Source organism: Periophthalmus magnuspinnatus, chromosome 11 (assembly GCF_009829125.3).
Source record: "Periophthalmus magnuspinnatus isolate fPerMag1 chromosome 11, fPerMag1.2.pri, whole genome shotgun sequence".
NCBI classification, from domain to species: Eukaryota; Metazoa; Chordata; class Actinopteri; order Gobiiformes; family Gobiidae; genus Periophthalmus; species Periophthalmus magnuspinnatus.
This window is the reverse complement of record NC_047136.2, coordinates 10453476-10480506: the sequence shown is the minus strand read 5'-3', so window position 1 is coordinate 10480506 and position 27031 is coordinate 10453476. Positions and strand designations below refer to the sequence as shown.

The 27031-nt window shown below is 37.0% G+C and overlaps 3 protein-coding genes across 3 annotated transcripts; 1 reads left to right on the top strand and 2 right to left on the bottom strand.

Moving 5' to 3' along the window:
• Nucleotides 1–1871: 1871 nt before the first annotated feature.
• Nucleotides 1872–14116, bottom strand: zgc:63863 (uncharacterized protein LOC393372 homolog). Its single transcript, XM_033975045.2, has 10 exons — nucleotides 13913–14116; nucleotides 13322–13376; nucleotides 12695–12825; nucleotides 12236–12316; nucleotides 11966–12152; nucleotides 11796–11897; nucleotides 10748–10889; nucleotides 8384–8568; nucleotides 7590–7696; nucleotides 1872–4903 (listed from the first exon to the last, which is right to left on the bottom strand). Exons 1-10 carry the CDS (start codon nucleotides 13974–13976, stop codon nucleotides 4725–4727), a joined length of 1233 nt encoding a protein of 410 aa, XP_033830936.1. The 5' UTR covers nucleotides 13977–14116; the 3' UTR covers nucleotides 1872–4724.
• A 396-nt stretch (nucleotides 14117–14512) lies between these two features.
• Nucleotides 14513–22656, top strand: dgat1a (diacylglycerol O-acyltransferase 1a). The gene is made up of 17 exons (XM_033975044.2): nucleotides 14513–14976; nucleotides 16044–16131; nucleotides 17750–17790; nucleotides 18022–18107; nucleotides 18516–18568; nucleotides 18826–18931; nucleotides 19026–19154; nucleotides 19507–19581; nucleotides 19657–19760; nucleotides 19835–19873; nucleotides 19942–19983; nucleotides 20069–20113; nucleotides 20180–20292; nucleotides 20646–20711; nucleotides 20790–20877; nucleotides 21152–21214; nucleotides 21288–22656. Exons 1-17 carry the CDS (start codon nucleotides 14684–14686, stop codon nucleotides 21432–21434), a joined length of 1578 nt encoding a protein of 525 aa, XP_033830935.1. The 5' UTR covers nucleotides 14513–14683; the 3' UTR covers nucleotides 21435–22656.
• A 26-nt stretch (nucleotides 22657–22682) lies between these two features.
• On the bottom strand, nucleotides 22683–24257 carry cfap20 (cilia and flagella associated protein 20). The gene is made up of 6 exons (XM_033975047.2): nucleotides 24120–24257; nucleotides 23494–23573; nucleotides 23306–23417; nucleotides 23022–23210; nucleotides 22840–22953; nucleotides 22683–22747 (listed from the first exon to the last, which is right to left on the bottom strand). The coding sequence occupies exons 1-6, from the start codon at nucleotides 24201–24203 to the stop codon at nucleotides 22742–22744; spliced, it is 585 nt and encodes a 194-aa protein (XP_033830938.1). The 5' UTR covers nucleotides 24204–24257; the 3' UTR covers nucleotides 22683–22741.
• Nucleotides 24258–27031: the final 2774 nt, after the last annotated feature.

Sequence of the window (27031 nt, the reverse complement as noted above, 5' to 3'; positions counted from 1 at the left end):
CAGAGCCCCGAGCAGCTGTTGTCCCCAGTGTGCCCGACAATCACACACACACACACGCACACACACACATATTTTCATTCTGCACACACACCTCCAGCCCTGTGCTTGACTTTAGAATGCTTCAGTCTGTGCCATGTGTTTTTAAATGAGAGCTCACAGCCACATCACACGGTGCAGGTTAATGAAGAAAAACACTGGCTCGTTGTTGAATTATTTTGGGATATTGAAATCTCCTGTTGCGTCAGTGGACAAGGAGTATGTAGGTTAGTTTTGTCCTTAAGACTTGAGTCAGACAGTGTAAATGTAGTGAACAAACTACTACTAAAAAAGATCTCGCATGTCTCTGTGATTTCAAACTAGAGCTGTACATTGAATGCTGGATAAACTGCACAGGACAAACTCAACACTGGTACAATTACATAAATTCATAAGGGGACAGGGTTTGTGGTTTGAATTCCACTCTCAACAAAAAAACGTCATGGGTAGTGCAGTCAGATCCACTGACCCACAGGTTGGCAGCGCGATTCCAGCTCCCACGGATGAATGCTGTGTGTGTGTCCTTGGGCAAGACACTTAACCTTCTCGTCCCCAGTGTCTGCGTATGCTAGTGAATGAATGTGTGTGTGAATTGTTGAGTGGTTCCTTGATGTAAAGTGCTTTGAGTGCCTTGACGATGGAAAAACAACATATAAAAATATAACCATTACATACCTAAACCTTGACCAAAACAAGTGTATCTATTGTAATCAAGTTGTTAAGCATGATTTTATTTTACATTAAGTACTTTTGCAACTAGTAACTATTTTAAACAGAACTCAAATACAAAATGAGATGAGCTATGGTTGAATGAGATAATATAGGCCCACTACAATTTGAATTTTTATGATTCATTTGCCACAAAGTATCAAGCCCATGCACCTCCCTGTTCTGTTCCTGTTTTGATGGCAAGCTTTAAGCCAAATTGCACACATTGTCGCTTAATGATTCCACTCTGAGCACATTGTTGCTCGTCTTATGCAACCGTTACAAAACACCAAATCAAAGGCTGCATTTACCAACACAAGCCGACATTCTCAAGTCTTGTGTGTTCAGATCTCCAGCCTTAAAATTAAGATTGTAACTTTAGCAGACAGACCGAAAGCATAGACCATGGCTAGCCACATCTGCTCTTGACTCGTACCCTCACCACAGCTCATTAGGCTCCCTGTGAATCTCCCGGGACTGGCCTTAAATTCAACTTTAAGCACCTCTCCTACCTCTGCACCACCGCCCACCAGATGTCTTTGGCTACAGTATGAGGCTTCGCTCTTGGATGCCCTGGTCTTTAACCCTCGCATGACCGGTCCATCCCATTCACCCACCGCTGCTTTTGCCCATGCCCTTCTCCCCCTGCCCCTCTCCCCTGGGGTCAGATGGACAGATGCACGGCATAAAAACACATTTCTGACCTCATTTCTCACAAGAGACTGGAGGGAAGAGGTAAGGCAACAGCTGTACAGTACAAACAAGGCACTGCACATGGGGGACTCTTTAAGGGCATTATGATGCATTGCTAATAATACAATTAATAATTATTGTAATTTAATAAATAAAATAAAAAATAAAAAAAAATCAGGGCTCAGGTCTCTCTCTACCATTGTGAGACAGCTTTGAAGATAACATCACATAGTCACAAACGACTGTCTAGTTTTGTGAAATAGCTTTTTGGCTTGTGAAATAGCTTTTTTACTTCTGAAATATAACAATCCCATTTTAAGACCAAGTGGATCAGTATAATTTATCCATTGTTATAGGATCATCATAATTTAAGATGTTTGCTCAGTCTTCAGTAGTAATTTACATGATATAACAAAATGACAGCAAACTGTGTTAAGTTTTAAACAAGTTTATTGCTCACAAAATAACTTTTTTTCCCTCCACACGTTACATTAAGGTGCAAAACGCTTGATATGTTTAAAACCACAATCTGCCACTTACACTGAAACATGCATTAAATGCCCAGTGACCTTAGCCCATTTATTTATAAAAGCATTTGGTGATGTGCAGTCTTTGGGGGATTTGAACCTGAGTTATCTCCCAAGAGCCTCTCAGCCCAGTGGGAGTTCACTGTGAGGCAAACTCATCGAAACACCAGAATTCCTATTGCGTTGTTCCAGTTTACAGAAAAAATGTTAGATGCCAAAGATGTGTTTTAAAATCCAGATTAAACAAAGTTTAGGTGACTGTCATTTGATACTTTTTACATATCACCTACTAACCAATCATTGGACAAATAAGCTGATGTCATAAAAGTTATATTTCCAAGTAAAAAATGTCTATGTTACTATTCTTGTGATATTAAAACTTCGTAACAACCAACAAGCTTTCAACAATTTTGATCAAGTTTGGTTTCCATCATTTTAATGTATTCATCAATCATGTTTGTGACAGGTGCAGATGTAAGAGTGAAAATATAAAGAAAATACACTAGAAATAGGTCCAAAGCCAAGTGCCGTGGGCTGAAATTAAATTCTCATTAAGATCTGGCAAACCCTTGCACCACTGGCTATAATGGCTATTGTGTATCTGTAACTAAAACTACATGCCCGCAAAAGCAACACAAGATAACTGTATAAAGTTCTCCCTGCAATTAAGATTATGATTCATTGTACACATCTCTTGACTTAAAATAAGCTCTCTACTAAAAGAGCAAGACAAGAATGTGTTCACAAAAAATCATTTTACCCTGAATTTAAAAGTCAAATAAATAATACAATGAAAATTTACATACACTTGATAGCCATTTGTAAGCCATAATTCAAGCACCAAACGAAAGATTATATGAGAAATACTTCCATAAATTGACCAGTAAACCTGTCTTATCATTGACTCATATGCTCAATCTAATTCTATATGAATTGAGCAACTGAGGGTGTATTGCTTTTTAAAAATACATGTTCATAAGTGAAAGATTTCCATAAGCTTTAGTTGCATATTGAGACAGTGGTCTGAAAAGTGTTGTGACATTTTAAAGATGTATTAAAAGATGCAGTGATGTAGTAAAAGCTGCTAAATATTTCAGAGTTTAAGTCACTACTGCCCAGACAAACTACAGTGTTTTTTACATATGCATGTGTCTGTATTATTCATATACCACTATCAGGTTAAGGCGCACACTTTAAGCTGACATCAAACTTTAGTGCAGAAAAAGCTTAAGTAGAAGTTGGCAGTCTATTCCTAAAATTTTACAAAAAAAGAGAATAACAATAACATCAATAACATTAAAATGGTTCAAATTATTCCCAACAAATTCAAATTATTTTTACATCAAAGGTGGGAAAATTCTTCACAATTGCTCTCAGCTGTTTGACATATATGTTCAGGGCTAAACTGGCGCAAAATATTTAAACAATATAAAAGTGACACCTGTGTTCAGCCAGAGAAATAACAAAAACTACCTATTAAAATAAGAATTTCAACACAGCCTGTACCTGTTGGAGATCGTTAAGCATTGGCATACGCATGCTAACTGTATTTACCAGTGTAGCTTGCTGACACCTAAAGCAATTAATTCCCATAGCTGGCAGGCAAGGTCTCTCCCATTTCTGTAAGCTTTTCTTCACTATAACTCCAGGCTTTCAGCAGAAAACGCTGCTCTTAAATAATTTGTATTCATGTGTCATCGCGCCGGCAGTACGAGCACTTTTGACTCTGAGATGTGGCGCCTGATCCCACAAAAGTGAAATGTAAAAATAACATGTGCAAATGCGAATTATCAGCCAAATAAACTGCTAACAAAGAAATAATACGGGGCGTGTAAAATGGCAATGGTCTACAAAATGGTAGGTCTGTTAGAAGCTGGGTTTCTATCAAAATTTGATGTAAATTAGTTTATAATTTAAAAGGTAAAATCATCTACTACCACATTGAGCATAGAAGATGTAAAATTGACTCCAATTAGCTTTTACTGGGCATGCCTACAAGCTAAATTCAATAGCATTGCAGCTTACAATCACAAATTCTTTTTAAAAACATAATAAAAATGTATTTGGATGTAGACAGAGGGAAGTGCCTCACTTATGGTGATGCTAGAAAGATATTTGGCATAACCAGTCAAAAAGATTTATCATTATATTGTGTAGTCTGATTCTTGTATCATAATTAAATAAAAGTAGTAATAAAAAGTAGACAGGACTGAAAATAAACTAGCAGCAAGGCCCACTTTACTGATAGAGTGCTCTCCATCTTCTTGTCCCTATGAAGTTATTGTTTCACCTGGAGTGTTCCACAGTATGGCAAAATTAAACAGATCTCTGTCCTTGGAAACACCACATGACACCACCAGGCCAAGTTACAAGTTAAATCTGTGGAGAGGCGGGCCCACTCACATTAAGAATGCATGTCCTTCTGCATATATTTTTAAATGCAAGATAAATAGGTGCCATACTGTACTGCAGAACATTCCATGCGAAACCATTACATCTCCATGGAGACAAGCAGACCCCCCCCACCAGAAAAGTTACATAGTGCACCTAAGATACTTCCAAATGTGCATTAAAATAAGGTGATGGAAACCCAGCTACTGACTGCTTTGCATTAAACACCAGCAGTGGCCCACCCTGTAGGCAGTCAGTTCACAACAAGTAGCAACAACCTGTTTGGCAGCTGAACGCGGGACCACCTGTGCACTGGCCTGGAGAGTTTGTTTGCATGTTTTTAAATTCATTTGTCACAACGCATAACAGTTAGAACAGTTGTAGTAACACCTCCGGTCCCCACTCCATCGCAGTTTGAGCCACAGCAAACACAGCCGCTCCGAGTGTCGCCGAAAGCCCCCACACGGCCATCTTCACCACCCTGTTGCCCTGCCCCCACAAGGAGGAGGGTTCCCGGGGCAGAAGAGCCATGTTGGAGCTCGAAGGGGCTATGGGGCATAAAACATAGAGGAGAAGGGGGGTGAGGGGAAAGAGAGGAAACATGTGCGAAGGTCAAGAGGATTCATCAAGACTGTGAGGTGAGAGTAACTATACAATGAAGACAATAGTGAGAACACAAAAGGAGCATAGGGATGAGGCATAAAAAGGTCAATTTAAGTCAAACTTAATATTAGCTTTTTTTATATAAAATATTGAATGCAACTGTAACCGTGACTATAATCACTTCCACCAACAAGGTTAAGTGTTGACAGCACCAAAGTATTCAGAATAATAATAATTTTTTATTATCCATTTTATTTTTACTTGAATATTTGATGGTAAATGGTCACATTTTTATATAGTGCTTTCCACCTTCAAGACACTCAAAGCTCTTTACATCAAGGAACCATTCACTCATTCACAACCCAGACACTGGGGGCAAGGTGGGTCTTGCCCAAGTACAAAATGACAACAGTCAATGGATCTGACCGCTCAACCAATTATGTTTACGTCAAGAGCGGGATTCGAACCGCCAATCTTTGGATCAGTGGACAAACACTACCAACTGAGCTACTGTCACACACACACACACACACACACACACACAAAATGTTTGAAAGGCCACATGTACATAGATCATTTCATACAACCACAGGTTTTATCTTTATTTTTTAATCTTACCATATCAAGTTAAAAGAGCACAACGTAACTTTTGTCACCTGCTTGTCTCTATGAAGTGGTTGTTGCTTTTCCTAAAATGTTCCACAGTTGGCACTAGACCAATTTTCCTCCATGGAGACAAGCAGATGAGCAGGCCAAGCAACAGGTCAGATCTGTAGAAATGCAACTCCTTCACAGTAAGTTGTAAGTAGTTTTTAGGTGTTTTTGACCAATAACAATACCTGTAATGACCTTTAAGTCAAATATAAAAGATGTTGTCGTCTGTACACCTGTAAACTGTCATACAGGAATGTGGTGGCTGTATCTTGTCAATCTGTCCTTGTTTCTCAAAATATTCAACAGTGGGAAAAAGCCCATCTGTTGCAACATCTGGACACTCAGCTAATGCAGGCAGGGAAAGCCCATAAACAAGGAAACATTAGGAGGAGGATTGGTGGATTATAGTTTGGGCTTTCTCTATTAGATGTGGAATAAACTGTACTGTCACTCACTCTGTCATTTCTATTGGCCCCATCAAAGCCATTTTGCTGGGCCATTGTCTGCCTCAATGAAGTCAGGAGGTACTTACATCAGTCTTCTGTCTGTCCATTACGCATTTCATTTCGGACGCGGCTAATTGAATTCACTAGGAAATGCAAGGAATAAGAAATGTGCATCGTTTTTAAAAATTGCACTCATTCTCCTGGAGGGAAATTCAACATTTTTAATATACTATGTGACAATAGCATAAGACAGTATCTATGAGAATACGGCATCCTTTTGTTCAGACACATTCAAATGTGCACTTGATTGGTTAGAACAGGCGCTGCAACATGTGTTTTCTTGTTATTGATTGGCCCACGGGGGGGCAGAGACAGTGGTGGAAGATGAATTTATTATTACCTTGTTTTGAAGTAAATTTGCCATTTACAAAAGCATAAAAACAGCTATTGTGGAAACACTCTTTTGTGAAGCTATTATGTCCTGACCACTGTTGGTTTTTACTGTTGCACAATTTATTAACTCACTAAGCAGTACTTCAAAGGATAAATTATAACTTGTTTTTCCCCACAACTGCTTACAACCCTACATATATATGTGGATCATTATAGAAGATAACATCTGGATTATTTTATTTTAACCCACTTTAATGTCAGGGCATTTGAAAAAGAAAACTGGACCCCCAACCTATCAAATATGTCCCATCATAAGTGACTGATGCTTAGACCTGAATCAGTTACTGACAAATAACAATGCTTATATGTGGTCTATTTCTAGCAAGGCTACATAAAAACATATATATAATGAAAAAAAACAAAACGCTAAAAGATACATTTAATGCCATACCAGGAAGCATTCCAGGCAGAGCAATTGGACCACCACCTCACCAAAAAAAAATGTAATTAGATATTAAAAAAGCCCTTTCAAATCTCTTAAATGAGGTTAGTTTAAAGTCATTAATTCACCTATGCCTATCACATATGTCTTTGGACAGCAATAGAAGGTCAGAAGGAATCTACACTCTTGCTTTAGCACTCCTAGACATTACATTATTTAGCATTTTAGAAATATGTGTAGATTTTAGGATGGTTCATTAGTGTGAATGTGAACATAAATGTCTTGGCCTGCAATTAGTATTACTACTATTACTGCAATAAGTTATCCTTACCTAAGAGCATTGGTATTATGTTGCAAATGTATACCCAAAACATACTGAGAAGGAAAATAAAGAAATAAAATGCAGTTGACCAAATAATATTGTTTTGAATTAGTGTCACTGAGGTATTTGTCACTTCTGGTGTTTACTTTTGTCCTGCCTTCATTTCACCTAATCCTAAAATTGTGCCACTATTCTGTGTTAAATAGGGAGCAGAGATGGCCCATTGGCTGACCAAAACTAGGTATTGGTGAAAGAAATATAACAGGGAGGATCATAAAAGAGGCTATTACATCCCTCAGTGCGATCTGAGAATGAAACACATTGGTGTGGACAAAGCCTACCAGACAGTGAGGGTGTGAGTGTAGTTTTGTTACCATGTCTGGAGAAAGAGCCTGGGTTTTTAGTGAGGCGCTGAAGGACAGAGTCTGGTCTTTGGTGCAGAGTGGAGAGCTGGAACGCCTGGAAGGTGCTGATGGACAGACTGGAGAAAGAAGAGAAAAATGAATGGTATGAAGAACAGGAACATCCGTGAGAAAGGGTTGAGTGTTGTTTTAAAGCACATGAAATTCAGTAGTAATGCTTTTCTTGTTTTTAAATTTGAGCTGAACTTTTATTTGCCCAAAGAAAGATTTGCCCAAGATTGTGTGATAATAACAATACCACTTATTCGGGTTTTATAGGAAGTGAACACTGTAAATTAGTTGTAGTTGTTGTACTTTTTCTTTCCTTTTCTTTTTCTACTTAGATCAGTACAATAACTAAAGTATAAACAGCAGCTGGTGTTGCTTGGAGCAACCAATGTATGGGGATTACTGTAAATATCTTAGATTGTCCAAAAGATGCACTATATAACTTTTTTGGTGGCGAGGTAAGCCTGCTCCTAGTAAAAATGGAGGCATTTCAAGGTATTTTTACACCTGTAACAGATCCAAGACATACAATTTTAATGCAATATTGTGGAATTTTCCAGGCAAAGCAATAACATATCCATGGATACAAGCAGGTGAAGTTACGTCACCATTAAGATTTGAATTTTATTTTAAACCAGTGTTAAAGGAAAGGATATAACCAAGTCCCACCATGAGACCAGCTGAGTAGAGAAGCATGCATTCAACATGTGGCTTATAATCTTGACAGGTTCAATTGATATTACAGAGATATCTTTCACCTTTTTCTGGACTGCAGAGCTGCCTTTTTGGCCAGAACAGACGGGGGGTAGTGGTCAAAGAGTTCTTGTGCCTGGGCAATGAGCAGCTCGTATGGGAGGTCCTGAGGGATACGGGATAGGAGGTGGTGGACCATGGCCATGTCGCACTCGGTGGTCTTCACTTCCTTCTCTCGGTGCAAAACGATCTGAGCAAAAAAGATGAAACATGGAGAAATGTAACCCTGGAGTTCCACACATAAATTAGCATAATCTTAATGTTTAATCAACACTTGGTTCAGTTGCTTTTATAGACTGTAAAGTAACGCTACTACTACCACTGATAGATAAAGACCATTCTTAAGATATTCAGGAAATGTAAAATATTCTGTTCAATTCTAGTCTTATTTATGTTTTTCTATTTTTTTTTTTTCCAGTACCGTTTAAATGCTAGTTTTATACAACACCTTTTTATCAATTTCTGACAACACCAGTGTTGTTTAATTTATACCAATCCTTATATTTATTGCAAAGGTAATACGTAAACAGTGTGATTAATGGTATGGTGGGGTAAATGTCAATTTTGTTCTTTTGTCACTTTTGTACATCCTTTTGTTCCCTATTCAGGTTTGAATCTACAATGGCTGAATCAACTAAATAACATTAATACTATCACACAAATCTATACTTACTTTTACATATATTGGACTGTTTATTATAGTTCAAATCTGAACCAGTATCTTACAGCACACTAGCCTGTTGTGCATGCTTTGGATAGGTTGAGGCAAAGACATGGAGAGAACATGCAAACTGCATCGAGGGCGACTTCACAGTGGGCCTCTTTACAATAGTGCAGCTCTGTCAAAAGTGTTTGTCTTCAGCTTATGGTTTTTGGAGAGGTTAGTAACAGACCAAAGAACATATTAAGTAAGTGTGGAAATGGATCAATGTCTGCCTGTGAAAAGATGAAACGCTGGATTTTATACATAAATTAGATTCCTGGATACGAGTGCATTTGTGGGCTTCTACAGAGGCACAAGTGGGGCTTAGCGGTGAATTAGGCAGATGAAGAGTTAACCCCCCATGCTGAGCGCTGTACTCTGTAGCCTGGGAGGAAACATGATCTACATTTGGCTTTGTTGTTTTTTCTCACACTTCAAACACAAGTCTCCCTCTGCCCAGCCCCTTCTCAGAGACGCACACATGCAAATGGACACTAAAGAGCTGACATACACAACAGCAGCAACAGCAACAGCAGCCAGGCTCCATAAAGATCAGACAAAGCCTTTGGAAAGGAAACAAGATAGGAAAACAAAAAGATCCTGTGCATCTTTATATACACAAAAACATACAACAAATAGGGGTGAACATTTGCAATCAAATAGACATTGAAATTTGAATAAAGTATCCTGTCTTATTGCTAACCTTGCAGTTTACACCTCTAGAAACATGTTCTGAAATCAATGTGATTCTTGTAGGTAGATATTATTTTATCTTATCTTTAATATTAATGCTCATGGTGGATATGTTTGAAATGTGGACATTGAACAGAATCCAACAATTAAAAACAAAGTGCAAATCTAATGTTATCAGAATCAAAATTGTTCAGCCCCAACAGGGAATGTGCAGCATGTATACATTGTAAGACGTACATCTTGTCTAGTGTAGACATTAAATGAATGATAGATCTATATCGGTGTGCTCTCTCAAAAGTAACTGCCCATATCTCTTGCAATAATAGACAAAAAACCTGAATACAACTAATGATCGCAGATTGCACCGAGAAGTAATTATTCGATTACTGGCCTCTTGTGGTTTCCCTTGGTATCTTTTAAGCCCTATTGCAATTTGTAATATTTATTTTCATTATTTTGGTCACTTAATAAAAATATTTGAAGCATTTGAAAATGTTATTGAAGTCCAACTGTTTGTTTTTGAGTTTTGTGACCAGACAACCCCTGTGCCAGAAACACAACCCCCATGATGTTATAAATAAAATACATCATGTTTTTCCTCAGCTGCAAATCCTTTTTAACGCTCTGCTTGGTACTTTTCTCATACAGCAATGCCCTTTTTATCCTTTCCTCTTCCCAGCACCTTCTCCTTTCATTTTCTTCATTAGGACTGGCTAATTAACTGGTTCAGAGACTTCTTGGTGCTCAGCGTGAAGTGTCCTGGATTACTGACACAACAAGCTCCTCTCTTCCCTTTCCCCTCTCTCTCTCTCTCTTATTCTCTCCCTTTCTCTCTCCCTCTCATCTGTCTCTCTCTCACTCTCCCTCCGCTCTCGTCTGTCTCCTCTCCCTTTCTCTCCCTCTCTTGTCTCTCATCTGTCACTCTTTCTTTCTCTCTCTTTCTCAGTAATTCTCTTTCCTGTGGCATCCTCACCGCAGCAGCGAGGTAGATGGGCATCAGTGGGTGAGAGGCCAAGAAGAAGTCGTAGAGTCTCAAGGTGTATTTGAACTCAGACAGGACGTGGCCATACCATGTGATCAGCCAGGACAGGGCGAATATGGTGCCCACCTCCGCTCTGTATAGGGAAGGGTATATAACATATTATATATTATAATATAATATTGCATTGTATTATAATATAATAATATTATAATATTACAATATTACAATATATAGCAGCAAATAGAAAGAAACTTACAAACATAAAAGATCCAGTAATTTGGTGTGTATCTGACAATTCCAACTGAAGGTTAACATAGGTTTCAATTAATACCTTGGCTACCATCTTCAGAGTGATCCAAAATGTAACTGTAGATGTTTAAGTTAAAGCTTTTTGTTTTATATTGTCATATATTGTATAAAACTACTGCAAGATCACTGTCTGATTGTCCTCTGCTGTCGTGAGTCCTCCCTCAAAACAGTCTTGTTTAAATTGTACACTTTTGGCAATTGCTCGTATAAATATTGCATGGGAACATTCAGACGGGAAAAGGGAGGTCTAGCTGAAAGGAGTGAAAACTGAAAACTTGTTGAGTGATTCTTTTTTATGCTGTGGTTTTACAATATAAGTGCAATATCTAGTTTTGGGGGCTTTTGTGTAGTTATATATAGAAGTAATGTAGTTTCAGTAATTTTTCAGAGGTGCATAAATTGTGAACAAGCAATGAGATGTCAAAAGGGCAAGGATATCCTCTGGTTGGGTAATTACACTGTTCCAGTACAATTTAGAAATAATTCATTATTATATAGGTATTATCACTATACTGCAAACTAGGATGTGTACTGGTAAATATTGGACAATTACATAACTCTTTATAAAAACCTCAATTGTGCAAAGCCATCTGTTATTAAAAGAAAAAAAGGAAGTAGTCCAGTCTTAAGGCAAGTTATAATCTTTACACTGTAGCTCCTTCTACTGGTCATTACCAGTACTTGCATGTCTATAACTGAGGTTTTCAGTTGGTTTTGAGGTTGTGTTTACCTTATCATAAAATCATGGAGCTCTGTGTCCACTTGCTCTAAAATAGGCATCAGATAGTTTAAAATATGCTTTGTACTGTCCATGGTGGGATCCATGAAGTCCCTAAAACAAATAAGCAAATGTGATTAAAAAATGTAAAATGCAAAAACAAAATAATGTGAAAATGTTACCTAAGATGGAAATTGGAGAGTTTGTCAAGCAAAGCGAGGGCCATCCTCTCCCCGACCACAAGCAGCAGGGTGACAGCTACGTCATGGTAACCTTGGTAATAGTGAAGCTGAGGATGACACTTTAAAACGTCTAATATAATGTCAATGAGCTGCTCTTGAAGAACTGCTCTCTCTGCAGCTGGCATTCCTGATTTGGGACAGGGAAACAGTATTGTAATAATATCCAACTTACAGTCAGTAAAAATGACAAATTTTATAATGATCGCAAACCTTTAGGAAACCGCTTCATGGACCGTCTGACATCAAGCAGCACTTGGTTGTGGTCTCTGTGATTCTCCCTCACATCTTTGCCTAAAAAGTGAATTAAATATTTTATATACAGTACTCAATTTTTTTTATAGAGTAACTGAGAAGCTAGTCAGAATGCAGGTTTTGATGGGATGATGACAAATACAAGAAAATAACACACTCAGTCTGAAGGAGCTAGAGTTGTTTTGGGGGTGTTTGCCTCCAATGCTGTACTGTTACTCTAGTTTCCCATTATGGAATTTATAAAACGTTGCTCATTTTATACACGTTATATTTATTTGCTTGTGTGATATAAAAACATGTATTGTCATAGTTGTTGAGCTTGTGATGTCAATTTACTGACATAAAGCTACCAATCATTAATTTCAGTAAGTCAACAATAAAGGGAAAATACACAGTTTTGCAGGGAACTGTACTCACCAGGTTTAGGAGGTAAATCAAATACATTGATGTTCAATAGTTTAGGCCAAACTTTCCTCCTTATTTCATCTGTGAGAAGTCCTCCTTTACTGACTGCTGCCCTCCTCAGAGTCTCAATATCCACTGGGTCACTGTAGAATTAAGTCAACAACAGGCTGAACACATTTGCAGACAAGACTTGTGACATTAAAATAGCAGTCTAAGCCACATGGCTTAGACTAATATTTCTCTAGATTCCTCCCCATTTATTCTGAGATACCTCCAGTGTCTGGATGCTCTTAATATTATTCCACTGGGCCCATGTGACTAATCTTCATGTGTGAAATTAGCTTAGCACAGTGTAGTGAGGGCGACTCTCCATGGACTGACCATAATTGTGGAAAGGCACACTGGATTAGCCAAGTGAGGGACCGTCCCAGTTGGGCCAAAATGTACTCACAAGCCCATAGCTCAAGAGTTAAGTGGGGCATTTGTGGATACTGGAAATATCTGACAGGAAAATTACAAAGTTTGTAGGCTGTTCGGGGTTTGTGTTTTACAAATCTTTGCAAATGACTGCATATATGTTACTTTGACATTGCGTGAGAAATTTAAGCAAAATATGATTACGATTTTCTGAATACTCACCAATTTAAAGCTTGATGAATTTCAGCTAACTTCTGTTTTTTTCCCATGTCTGTTTCTACAATGACAAAAAACAAAACAAAAACAAAACAAAAACATGAACACTTAAATATGAGGATATAGAAAGTGGATCATCTTAATGTTTAGAAATTGCAAAAGAGTCATTCATCAATTACCCATTATAAGCATGTAATAGTTGTAATAAAACGCATAAGTCTTTACACTCACTATCTGAATCAATACTAGCTCACATCTGTATTTGTGTTTCTCAACGTGGCTGCCATCTGCACAGCTTGCCACGCAAGCAACGTGCAGATAATAATGTAATAAGGTAATGTAAATATGGTAATAAAGTAATGTAAATATGGGGTCACAAAATTGTCACATTTAGACACAAGAAGTAAAGTGATCAAGTGCTAAATATAGGTTTGTGTTTTGTATTAGTGAGCAGCATTATAAGAAAGATTCAGACCAAAAAGCAATTATATGCTATTGATTTCTCTACACTTATAAATAAAACAAATAAAGCAAGTTACATTGACCCTAATTAGCCAGCATATATAGCTAAAAGAATCAGTAGAAAACCTGGTTTACCTCTTTTAAGAAAGCCATTCCCATGAACTTCAACGTGTTGTTTCTTGCGTTTTAGCCGTTTCATGGCCTCTGACAATTAAAAAACAATAAACAACATCTATACTTTTCCCTGGTTCTTAAAATAAATGAAAATAACTTGATAATTACATAAAATTGGGTGTCTGGGTGAAAACGTTTACCTCAACAGCTGTATCCGGAATGGTTAATCTAACCTGGGTTTAGTCTGCGCTTCTCTGATTGGTCAGAAAAAACACGTGACACAGTAGTAAAATCTGATTGGTTAGATTATAGTGCACTGCAACCTAACTTAAGTGTAGTTTTTGTTTATTTTGCTATTTTTATATCCTCGGTTTTGTTAAATGAATATAAACGGTTAGTCTATTTTTTATATACATATACGTCAATAAAAATAAAAAATTACAATTAATACTTTTTATGATTTTATTTTCAGATACAATTTTATGCAGATTTATTTAGAACACAGTAAAAAGGCAAAGTGATGGTTAGAAAAAGTATTTATAAGAATAAGAATAAGAACGTTAACGATAACCTTTTAATTGGTAGCTAATTGTACGACGTAAGGGCAAACCTGGCAACCCTAGGACAGCACCTTGAGCAGTGTAATAAACCATGGTAAATACGCCCACGTCGTTATCGCCACATCTACAGGACGCCGCGTCAAGTCCACCGCGTGTCTTTTCATTCATACTGAGACAATCGAGACGTTACATCTCCGCTGCGATGCCAAGGAGGTGAGATAAAGCCGCCGAAATGAGCGACACAGCCGAAATAACAACAACAACCGGGCCCGTAACCCGCAAGAGAAGGACGACCGTAGCGGGCAATGGGAAACAGGCGAACGGGGCTAAGTGGCAAGAAGCCGGGGAGAAGCCTCCGCAGAGAGCCGCCAAGGGGAAGATGGAGCAGGTGTCTAAACGGACCAGTCATAACAATAATGGAAAACTGGACAGGAGCATGGAAACAATAGGACAACATCATCAACACTTCTCAGACAGCTCCAAGAAAGAGAAAAGTGTGGTGGAGGACATCAATGAAAAACTCAGGTAAACGTGGTCCCCTGCACGCCTTCACTCTCAAATCAGTGTTTTATCAGTTCACTGGAGTCTTTCTGCATCTTACTACCTTATACAGATAATGGAGACTAACATTTTATACAGAAAATGTTGATTTAAGGAAAAAATCTTATAAACGCACAATTTTACCTAGGCCTATATTTCCAGAGCATGTAGGATAGTTATTGTTATGCCTGGGGTCCTGTTATATACAAGCTGGTTTATGCTTATTTAACTCAGTAATTCAACAGGCATATCAGTCATTATTTTAAAGTTGGAGTCTATATTTGGAAAAAATAATATTTATATGGACCTACAGTAGGCTAGGTTTTCTTCTGAATAGCTTTTCTGAACAATCCGTATTCTTCCAGTTCATTTAAATCAAATTATTTAAATTCTGAATGTTGAATCATGTGTTCAAATATTAACTGCAGCCAGACAGTTGATATGGCATAAGGATATCAATGCACTGATACGCCCACTTTACTGGATATTCCCATGTGGTTATGAGGATAGATCAAGTTGAAGTTGATTTGCAGTTAAATTAGCAGGCAGGTCTAGGTAGGTCTCTGGAAGCATATCTAAATAATTGTACCAATTTCCCAGAGACTTTGTTTTGGATAGTTAAATTTTGCCCAGCCCTGTTTTTGTTTTTTGTTTTTTTAATACACTACATTTCCTTATGCCATATTAAGTTACTTCTTTGCTTCTCACTCTAACTGCCCTACGTCACTACCAGCCTGTGTGTGCCTTTCTTATGAACAACTACAGTTTTCACAATGCAGTTTCTTCACCATGCGCAGCACCTTTTACCCATTTTGCACAATAAGTTGTCCTTGGCCTTTATTAACCAAGAAATTAGTCATCAAAATTGAGTAATAGCTTTATGTCATTTATGAAGAATTGGCATGTAGTAAAGCTGAATGACTGGCTTTCAGCCCAATTGCAGAAGCATGAAATTTTATTTGCAAATGGAGGTTTGTGAGGTTTCCAGACTGGAAAATCAAAAGCCCTCTTAAGGGCGATAAGAACAATATCAATATTGTGTTTTGTTGCAGTTGTCACACTCTTCAAGAGTCTCTGTTGAGCTCAGCCAGTGGCTACAGTAACTACAGGGGAATCCTGAACTGGTGTGTTGTCATGTTGGTGAGTAACAATAATTGGTAAAAACTGCATCACAGTACTGCTTTTGAGTGCAAACATCCTGTGTTTTGCGTCACTTCTGACTCGTAGTGATGCAATCATCCACAATATAGACCAGGGCGATATGGTCTAAATTTCTCAAATTTATGATTTGTAAAATGTATATTCAACTGTAGAATTGATTCAACTCAACTATACAAGTGATGCTGTTATAAAGGATACCACTCAGCAAATTATTTATTATAATATGTCACAAAATCTTGTAACTCAAAACAGTTGTGAGTGACACTTTTTAAAAAGTAATTATTCTATGAGTTCAAGTATTGCACAAAGTGAAAGTAAATACTCGTTTTTTCCATGTTTACTTGACAAAGTTGTACATAGTGACATTAAGTTCAGTATATGGAAAGCTTGATGAATATGCAAACAGAAATGCTATTATCTCATTTATCTGTAAATTATAAGTTACTGAAACATTGGCATTAGTCCCAGATGTGTCACAGTTTGCCATCTGCAGCTGGGGTTGTTTAAGGACAAGTTTGTCTTTTAAGAGATTGCACTTATTTTGGTTGGGAGTTTATGCACCATTAGCACAAATCCTGTTAAAATAAATCTTACTATGGCTCAAAATGAGTCTTCTGGCCCATATAACTGACAAATTATTCTCTCTTTAAAACACAGCAACTGCCACTTTTTCCACTTCCTACCACATGGGACAGGAGACCGTTCTTAAATCAGAGTGTTCAAAAAGGGTCTCTGGATTAGTTTATAAGAGGATTAACACTAAATTTGTGCTTTTTCCCCAACTGGTAGTTTAGGTCATGAAACTTATTGCTTGGTTTGTTATGGCTGCCCCATTTAAAATGCGTCGAGCAACAATTCATAATTTGTTTATACAGTGAAAGTTATACCCTTTATAGTAGAGAGTTATACAGTTAAATAAAAGTATGCTTGTTAAGGATGTTCGCAGACATTTTCATCTTTGCCTCAAATTGATCAAGAGGGTTTGGGCAGGGCTCAGTAAGGGGAAAATAAATCCTTGTAACTTGTATTGTAAATTACTGTTTCTTGAACTTGTATTGGGTTTTTCTATGGACTGCTGCATTTCATATCATTTGATCCAGTTTACCAGGCATCGATGAATATGGTTTCTATTATAAAATAACTATATGGCCACTTTTTATTTTATCATACAACTAATAATCAATAACTACCTAAAAAAAAGTTGGGAAAGAATGTTTGATTGAAGTTAGACCTCAACTGGTAAGAACCCATAGCCTTGTTATACATTTCGATCCTAGCTGTAGCCATACATTATATTTTGTGAAAGACTAGGGTCATGACCTGATTATCTTGTTCTATCGGCAAAATACCATATCTAAAAATGTATGTATAATTGTCATGTGTTTTTGCAAATCTCTGCCACATATTTATCTTGGGTTTGACTCAGACTTTGAGCTTTACTACACAATATAGTCATAAACACAGCAGTAAATTCTATTGCTATCATAACAAAAGAGATGGATGTTATTTATTATCATTATCATTACCTGCACATTTGTTCATTATTGTGGCTGAATAATGAAACTAAATTCATTTTCTCTTTTGGACTGTTTTTTAGGTGCTGAGTAATGCACGCCTCTTTTTGGAAAACATCATTAAGTGAGTAACAAAAGGATTCGCACGATCCACCCACAACCACATGCACATTAGTTGTCATTTAACTGTCATTCTTATGGTAGAAAGATGATAAAACATTTAAGCTTTTGTTTTCTCCATTGTGGCCACTTTAGGTTCCTTGATCACAGTCTTTTCTCTTTGTATTTATCTTTGAAAGCTTTATCTACATCCAGATTACAGGTCAATGATGTATCTTATCTTGTCTTTTTCTAGATATGGGATCCTGGTCGACCCAATTCAAGTGGTGTCGCTGTTCTTGAAGGATCCCTATAGTTGGCCCTCAGCCTGCCTCATTATTGGTATATGAATCATTAGGTCTATTAGGACACAGGTGATCTATCCAGTGATATTTTCTGTAGACACTGCAACTTTATTGTGGAAAACCAAATCATATTCATTACTTGTTTAATAAAAAGCTATGTAATACTATGATCTATTTTTTACTGTTCTTGTTGACTGTAGTAGTATGTTACGATGCTGTGATGCTAAACTAATCCATGGCTAAGGGTTTGGGTCAATCATTTATTATTTTATTTGGCAAAGTAAAGGCTTATAGTTAACAATATCTTCCATATCATCAGTTCACTTGCACATTGCTACAAATTCTAATCTTTAATTATAATGTACACAAATGTTTATAAGCACTAGACCAGATGAGTGCCCATAATAACAGAATGTTTACCAGTGTTTAAAATCTTCTGTTTCAGTGTCCAATGTGTTTATTTTGGCAGCTTTGTACATTGAGAGACGTTTGGCTGTGGTGAGTGTTGATTCAGGTCAGCTGAACTCTGCCATTTCTTGGTTAAAACAAGCCAGTGCCAGAAACATTAGTCAAATATTTGCCTGTAAAAATGTTTGGTTAGTCACTGTATAATATGGTCATTCTTTGAGGTTTTTTTTTTTTTTTTTTTTTACACAAACAGGCTTTCTACAGTTTGACAATCTTAGTTCTAGTATATGATAACCTGAGGCTGTGTTTATGCAGTTTTAACATAAATGTCTTGTATTTACTTTTAGGGCACAATTTCAGACACCACAGGACGAATACTGCATATGTTTAACCTGACAGCTCTTTTGGTGTTTCCATCATCGACTGTCCTGACTCTCACCTCTATGACTCCAGGTATAAATAAATGAGTGCGCTTTATGTCTCAATATTATCACAAACTAGGTTAGCTGGTTGAATAAATACATGTGCTTACTGTTTGCGTGTTTAGTGGGTGGAGTACTGTCCCTTGCCATCTACACTATTCTCTTTCTGAAGCTGTATTCATACCAGGACACAAACAGGTGGAACAGAGAGATTAGACTTGCCAAAGCCAAAAGACTCACAAGGTCTCATTCATGTAAGTATTTCAACCAAGCAGACTGTAGCATTCAAACGATACACTTGAAATGTAAAGCTATTAAACAGCCAGAAATGTGCAGATATATAGTTCAATAATATTTAAAAATGACGCACACTACACTACGTAACTTTTCTGGAGGAAGGTCCACCCTATGCTTGTCTCTATAGAGAAGTTATTTATTTTCTTCACAGAATGGCATTACGCATATATATTTCCATGTAATTCATGCAAGATAAGGTTAATGCCAAACTCTGGAACATTACAAGCTGAATAACTACAGGCTTGTGTGTCAAGTTTTGTGTGAGTAACGATGAGCCAAATCTGTTATTATAAACATATTTTGTTCCAGGTCCTTCTGTGGCCCAGTCCAATGGTTCCGCTGTGCACAGTATAGTCTCCTATCCTGGCAATCTCACACATAGAGGTAATTTAAAATATATATAATTATTTAAAAATGTTGAATTAATGAGCCTACTAAATATTTTGTGTTTCCTTTTAGATATGTATTACTTTGTATTTGCCCCAACCCTTTGCTACCAGCTTAACTTTCCACGATCACCACGGATACGGAAAAGATTTCTATTGAGGAGACTTTTTGAAATGGTACGAAGGATTCAGTGCATGAACTCTGCACTTTGGGTGGTCTGACTATAATTAACACCTCACTTTTCTTTTAGCTTTTTCTTATGCAACTTTTGGTGGGATTAATACAACAGGTATGGAGAAGCGTAAAAAACATTTATGTCAAAGTGTATGGCCTTAACATTGACGCTTATTTTTTCAGTGGGTGGTTCCAACTGTACAAAACTCTATGAAACCATTTAAGGTGAACATTTTATTTTGAAACAGTCAATAGTTTTTAATTAGATAATGTGATATTTGTCTAATATATGTATTACATATTTTTGCAGGAAATGGACTTTTCTCGAATGGTGGAACGATTGCTTAAGTTAGCTGTAAGTAGAAATGATGATCTTGCATATAATCTGCCCAGCCATCTGAATTATCTGCTCTTGTTGCAGGTCCCAAACCATTTGATCTGGTTGATCTTCTTCTACTGGTTTTTTCACTCCACTCTGAATTTTGTGGCCGAGCTGCTGCAGTTTGGGGACCGGGAGTTTTACAGAGACTGGTGGTAAATCCATTTATTAACACACTCAAGCCTTTGGTTAATCTGAGTCAAATTCTGAGGATTTTCCTATTAGCAAGCCTTACTGCCAGACTATTGTTTTGAGGATTTGTAAAAGAAATGCACAGTCTATTACAAGGGCTTCATTACCTCCTTCAGTACTTAATAATATGTAATGTGGACCTAGAAAAATGCAAAAGTAGGCTTTTTATTGAATAGGACAGGGATTGTCGTTTTTGAGGAAATAACATGAAATGTATCTAAACGTTCAAATGAAATCCATAAACCCTGCAGTGATATGACTTTATGTAGTTCATTAGCCTTTATGTAGACATTTAAAATGCATGTTTTTATTTCAGGAACTCGGAGACCGTAACATATTTCTGGGCCAACTGGAACATCCCAGTTCACAAGTGGTGCCTCAGGTATCAACAATACAAAGCTTGAATTCACCCTCATATTTAACAAAAGTAATGCTTATCACCCAACTTGTTATCTTGCAGACACTTTTATAAGCCAATGTTGAAGAAAGGGGTGAATAAGTTTTTGGCTCAAACTGCAGTCTTTCTTGTTTCTGCTTTCTTCCACGAGGTAAATAATCCACTCTCCCACTACCCACGTGATCTTCAGCATTGAGCAGAAATATCAAAGTTCAAACTTTATCCTATATGGACTTTTGTTTTTGGATAGAATATAGAGTACAATTTATATTGCAAGCACTCCATTTAGATAGTAAGTGTAGGTCGAAACCATAAATATTGTGCTACATTAAGACCAAGAGGAAATTTCGACACAAGACAAATTTTACTTGTACTTTATCAATGGCAGTTATGGTAACTTATACTAATACCTTTGTCCTTCTTAGTACTTGGTAAGTATCCCACTGAAGATGTTCAGACTATGGGCCTTTATGGGGATGATGTTTCAGGTAAGACTGTAAATTATCATTGTTTATCACTATAGACATTAAACAAACCTCATGTTTATTTTCAATCATGCAGGTTCCTCTTGCCTGGTTCGTGGGCCGTTACCTGAATGGTATCTACGGAAATGCTGCTGTCTGGATGTCGCTCATCATTGGTCAGCCCGTCGCAGTGCTGATGTATGTCCACGACTACTATGTCACTCACTATGGAGGCCCCACATGATAAAGAGCAAACAGTATAATGCCAACTACTGTATCAGAAGTTCACAGCAATCAAGTCTATGAAGCTGCCACACACTTTTGGGAGAAAAGTGTTATTTGCACATTAATGAATCACTTTTTAATAGAAAGTGACTTGATTGTACTTCGCCAATAACTTTAAGTGGCCTGTTTCCTATGTCTTTAAACATGGGCCAAATAAAAATAATTATATTACTTTTTTTTCTTTACTTTATACAACAAAATAAATGCAAAAGTTTAATTTAGTATTTAATAAAATAAGACTATGCACTGCCATGGAAATATATTGGTCACATAGAAACAGTGTTTTGAAAGAAAGCCTTTTGTATATCAAAATGATAGATTGTATTGTGTAAATAATACATTTCAAGTGCATCATTACTTTAGAAATTAAGTAAATAAAACATAAAAACTTCTAATTGAGATATTTGTAAATATTGTGTTTAGATGATGAACAAACAGACTTGTTCCTGTGTTCATCAAATGCAATATCAATGCAAGCTATGTAAGCTGGTGTAGCAGTCGTTAATGTAGATCTTGGCTTTATGCTTTTTTAAGTTGCCAAAATATTTCTAGTTTACACTGTATATTATCTGACAAAGTAAAGTTTGTGATGTTTTTGCACTATTCATATGCAGGCATAGACATAAGTTAATGACCAGAAGGCATTTAAATTATGATTTATAAATCCATATGTTTTTGAAGTAATATATATTTTTGTAGACCTTTTGAGAATATGTTTTAATTTAAGTGAAGAGAAAAGCTGATTTAGGAGGAAATTACATTGAGGAGCCATTTAGTTTTCATACGACATTTAAGTGCTATTGGGGTTTAGATTATATTGTTTGAGTACTAAACTCAGTGACTGCTGGAAGTAATTTTTAAATGAACATTGGACCAATAGAAACTATTAAAAAGATAGTCCATGTAACCACTGCTACTGACAGGAATAAATATGTCTACCGCTATAGCTTTACAAAAGCCTGCTTTTGACTATTTTGCCTTTGTTTTTGATTGTTTAAATGTATTAATAATGTATGTTTATTTGTACTATTAATTATGTCTCTTTCTGTGTACACAAATACAATGTATATTATTTCTATGATTTGATGTTGTATGGACTTTTTGTCCAGTACCACTTGTGCATCTACTTTGCATAAAATCCAAAGACAGTCACTTAATAGAATAAAGTTATAATAACCAATGCATCTACAAAATACTTTATTTCCACAGAGGAACACAAAACGGCTAAACTTCATTACAAGGTGGAAGCGGTTGTGTCTGGAAGCTTTACTGCTGCAAATAAGAAACAGTAACATAATTAAAACCCATTTAGATTGTCCAGTGTATCACACCTTTTGTCACCTCTTTGTTAAACAGGGCCTTACCTTTGCCTTCTGATTTCGAACAGGCACATACAGTTTAAACTCTGCTGGTAATTCGTCCTCGGAGTAAAGTCTGTCTGAGAAATATATTCTCCTTATGCGGCAGTTGGCATGGATCTAAAATACACATAATTAAGACGGTATAACAGTTTACATGATCTTGGCACAGTATCCAGTGTATTTACCTGTACCCTTAGTGTCTCGATGTAGTTGGTGCCGTACGCTCTCCTAGTGAAGTCTGACAGGTTGAACTGAATCTGGTTCCAGCCGTCGTCGAGCCGCATTGGCATCGTGCAGATAAATGGTTTCACTCGCGTTGTGCTCTGATAGTTACTCGCCCGGAACCTCCGTCGAACATTTTTGTCATCTAAGACCTGAAAAATAGAAAAAGATGCACAAAATTAAGCTGCTTGCTACTTTAAAAAGCAGCAGGAGGTTTGAGTGTCTATAAACTGTTAAAAAGCCACACCTGGACTTCAAAGGAAAAATATTTCTTTAGGTTTTTGATCATCATGATTAGATACGGGAGCTTGATACCCAGTGTCTTCTTTGGGTCAGCAGGACATGTTATGTAAGTAGTACTGCAGGAATAAAAAGAGAAATAAGTTATCAAAATATAATGCAACAAATAAATTAGAGAAACAAAACATATCCAACCTGACATTGGTCCCTTCCACCTCTAGCACCATGGAGTGGATGTCATTATCTGTTATTCTCTTTATGTGTCCATTTCGCACCTTAAAATATTAAAAACAAGAAACAAATGATATAATAAAATTGTTGCAAAGCACTTGTATTCAAGTCCATTAGTGCAAAAGCCTCTGTTATAATAAGTTATAATGCCCTTGTTGTGAGTTACTTAGTAACAGCACTGTCTGGCCCACCTTGATGTGGTCCCATTACAGCCACAATCAATCTATATTCTGGTTATTCTGGTCTAATCTAACTTGTGGGACATGCTGGAGATTAGAATCATATTTAGCTACTCTCGGGATACAAGTAGCTAACGTTATTACAACATTCATGCACAATATGTTGCTGTATTTTACCTTCCTAGAATATAATTTGAGGCAACACTACTAAAGTTTTATTAAGACCGCATCACCAAATGTGCAAACTGGCAAACTGGTAACGTTAGATGGAACAACAACGAGCAAAATACGTCCCAAACATGATCCTAATAAGGAGTAAGAGATCCTGACCAAAAGAGAAATTTCAAATCAGGAGTTGTAGCTCGTACTGATCGCTAACGATGCCAAGTGTCATTACAGTCATAAGCTTACCTTTTTGTCCCAAATCTGAAGGGGTTTGCTGCCGATGCTGTATAAAATAGACAAGAAGCCACTCTGGAATGTATTTTTAAACATTCTGGCTGGAAAACTGCTGTTTATCTACACTGTGTGTTTTATTATGCGTGCGCACAGTTGGTTGACAAATTTAGTTTCCGCCGTCACCAACGCAACCGCTTCCGCAGGATACTAAACAAACGTTCCGCTGTTTCAATACAAAGGTTCCCGCTACATCTGATCCACCACCAACTTTCATCCGCCACTCGTGTATATATTGTCGTATTTGTGCACGTCTTTTTCCGGTGAACAAATAGATTAAACCAAAACAAAGGTGGCTCTTTCAGTATTTTAGTGTTGCTAAGTTGCTGTTCCCCCCGGACCTATGAAAAGAGCACACCCCGTAACTACGGCAACCGAATGCAGAACGGGCGCTAAAAGGAAAAGTTGACAAAAAATGGGTAAATAATCTCAGATGACTGCAAAAAATATCCTTTTCATTCATTAGACGTTTCTCAGCATTTTTCTGCCTCCCATCACCCATATTACCCCATATTACTTCCTAATAAATGAGCTACATAATACAGTGTTATTAAAGCCGCAAGCGGCCCTCGTGGGTCGCGCTACGCACTTGGCCGACTCAGCTCTCACTGAGGATGGCTGCCACTGAACAAAGTCAACACGCACTGGAAGCGCTGACTGCTTCATCATTATGAAAACAACGTGCAAAATATGATTTTGACCCGCAGACTTTTTTGATCGGGATGACCTGAAGAGTATTTGTGCCAAATTTCACATTTTTCAATGAAACAGATAAGTTGTTTTTCCCAAAAATGAGAAGTTTTAGGGTCACTCCCTTTAGAATTACATTGATGCTTATGCACATCAGCATGGCAACATGGTTTAAAATACAATATGGTTTTCTTTTAGTTTTTTGATTGGGGTGACCAAATGGAATTTTGTGTAAAATCTTGGAAAACCACATTTCTGGCCATACATTGGCCTGTTCATTTCATATTCTGTAGGGGGCACTATCATGCCCAACTGTGTATTTTTCACAGTGAGTTTTTCAAATTTGAGCCCAGTCTGAGCAAATTTTGGAAATTTTGGAAACTGGATGATGTACAGATGATGTACAGTGATTTTGAGCCCTATTAGTCAAATACCCTCTGAGGAAAAATGTGATGCAAGTGAAAATGCAGACTCAGCAATTCGGACATTTTAATCCTAGATGGCCAGTTTGTCAGGGGGTGTAGCAATAATAACATTTTTAGTTTGACTTCATGTGACAAATGTGTGTACAAAATTGGCTCTGAGCACAACAGCTCCAGGCAACCTCAGTGTTACCGTCACTACTTGTCCTATTCTGTCTCTATGAGGTTTTTGCCAAGTTTGCCAAAATAAAAAAAATTAAAAATAGGCCTATAAGATAGGGGAGTGACTTGAGGCTGCATGTCTCTGGCAACATGTCAAAGACAAATGAGGTGAAAACGTTTGTGCTTAGAAAAGCAGGTGTTTCTGTGTCAATGCTAACATTGAAGTAACCCTACAAACTGAAATAATCTACATATAATACAAATGAATAGTCTTTACATTAATCAATTTGATTTTTGGGTTGTTTATTTAATATTTTATACTTTTAATAAAAGTTAGCATTAGTTTGAGACACAGTGAGCTATGTCTGGACGACTCCCATAGATGTAATGTATTTTGACTTTTGTGCCATTTTTTTTCTCTTGCATGAAACCATTATTAACATTAAACAAATTTTCACACACTTCTGAATTTTGTGCAAAATTTGGTGAGTCTTTGAATATGTTTAGGGGGTCAAACTTCTGCTCAAAGAGCAGAAGAAAAATAATTAAATAAATAAACAGTAAACTTTGAACAAAAAAAAATCAAAAACATATCCGTTATCACGGCAAACATATATATATCAGTCAGTCTCTCTCTCTCTCTCTCTCTCTCTCTCTCTCTCTCTCTCTCTCTCTCTCTCTCTCTCTCTCTCTCTCTCTCTCTCTCTCTCTCTCTCTATATATATATATATATATATATATATATATATATATATATATATATATATATATATATATATATATATATATATATATATATATATATATATATATATATATATATATATATATATAATATGTTTTTTTGAAAGCTTTCGACGTTCCCAATGTCACTGTGGGGTCAATGGTAGCATTTGCCATTCACTATCTCGTCTGGGTCGCCCATTGACCTCCCATTGACTTACTGCCTGTGATATGAGAGCTTGGATACTGCTTGATGCTAAAAGTGTGTTTGGGGGACATGAGCACTTGCCATTACTTGTTAGCAATAATAAATGCAAATGTGAATGCTTTGATAATGTTTGTAATGCTGGGGCAACTGAGAGAACAAAGTTTTTTTTAATTGCTTAGCAGCATCAAGATAGTAAACAACTTCACCCATGCACTCATCATTGCAAATCCAATAAGCTCTATTTCTGCAGGGACTCGGGCCTAGAAATGGATCATTCTCCAGTGCCTGGAGTCTGGTGTACATTCACAATATGAATGCAGCAAAAGCTGAAACTAAACATTGTAAATAATCTATGAAATGCCACCTTGTTTCATTGGATAGGTTGTCCTTCTATTTTAATGAAGAGGTTGTTTCTAAACTGTTGACATCAGACCTGTTGTTTGACATGGACACAGACACCAAAGCTCACTCCATAAGGCCCCCACTTGAGTTGTTTATGTCACTGTACTGTATGGGGTGCTGTTTTACTGTAAATACCTCTGGTCTGGACTAATAAAAATGTTACTGACCAGGTTTAAAAGTGGTCATTAAACAAAAGTGTTCCAACGTACTACATAGTTTCCTACAAAGGTTATTTTCATATATAGGCCTATATCTTAGAC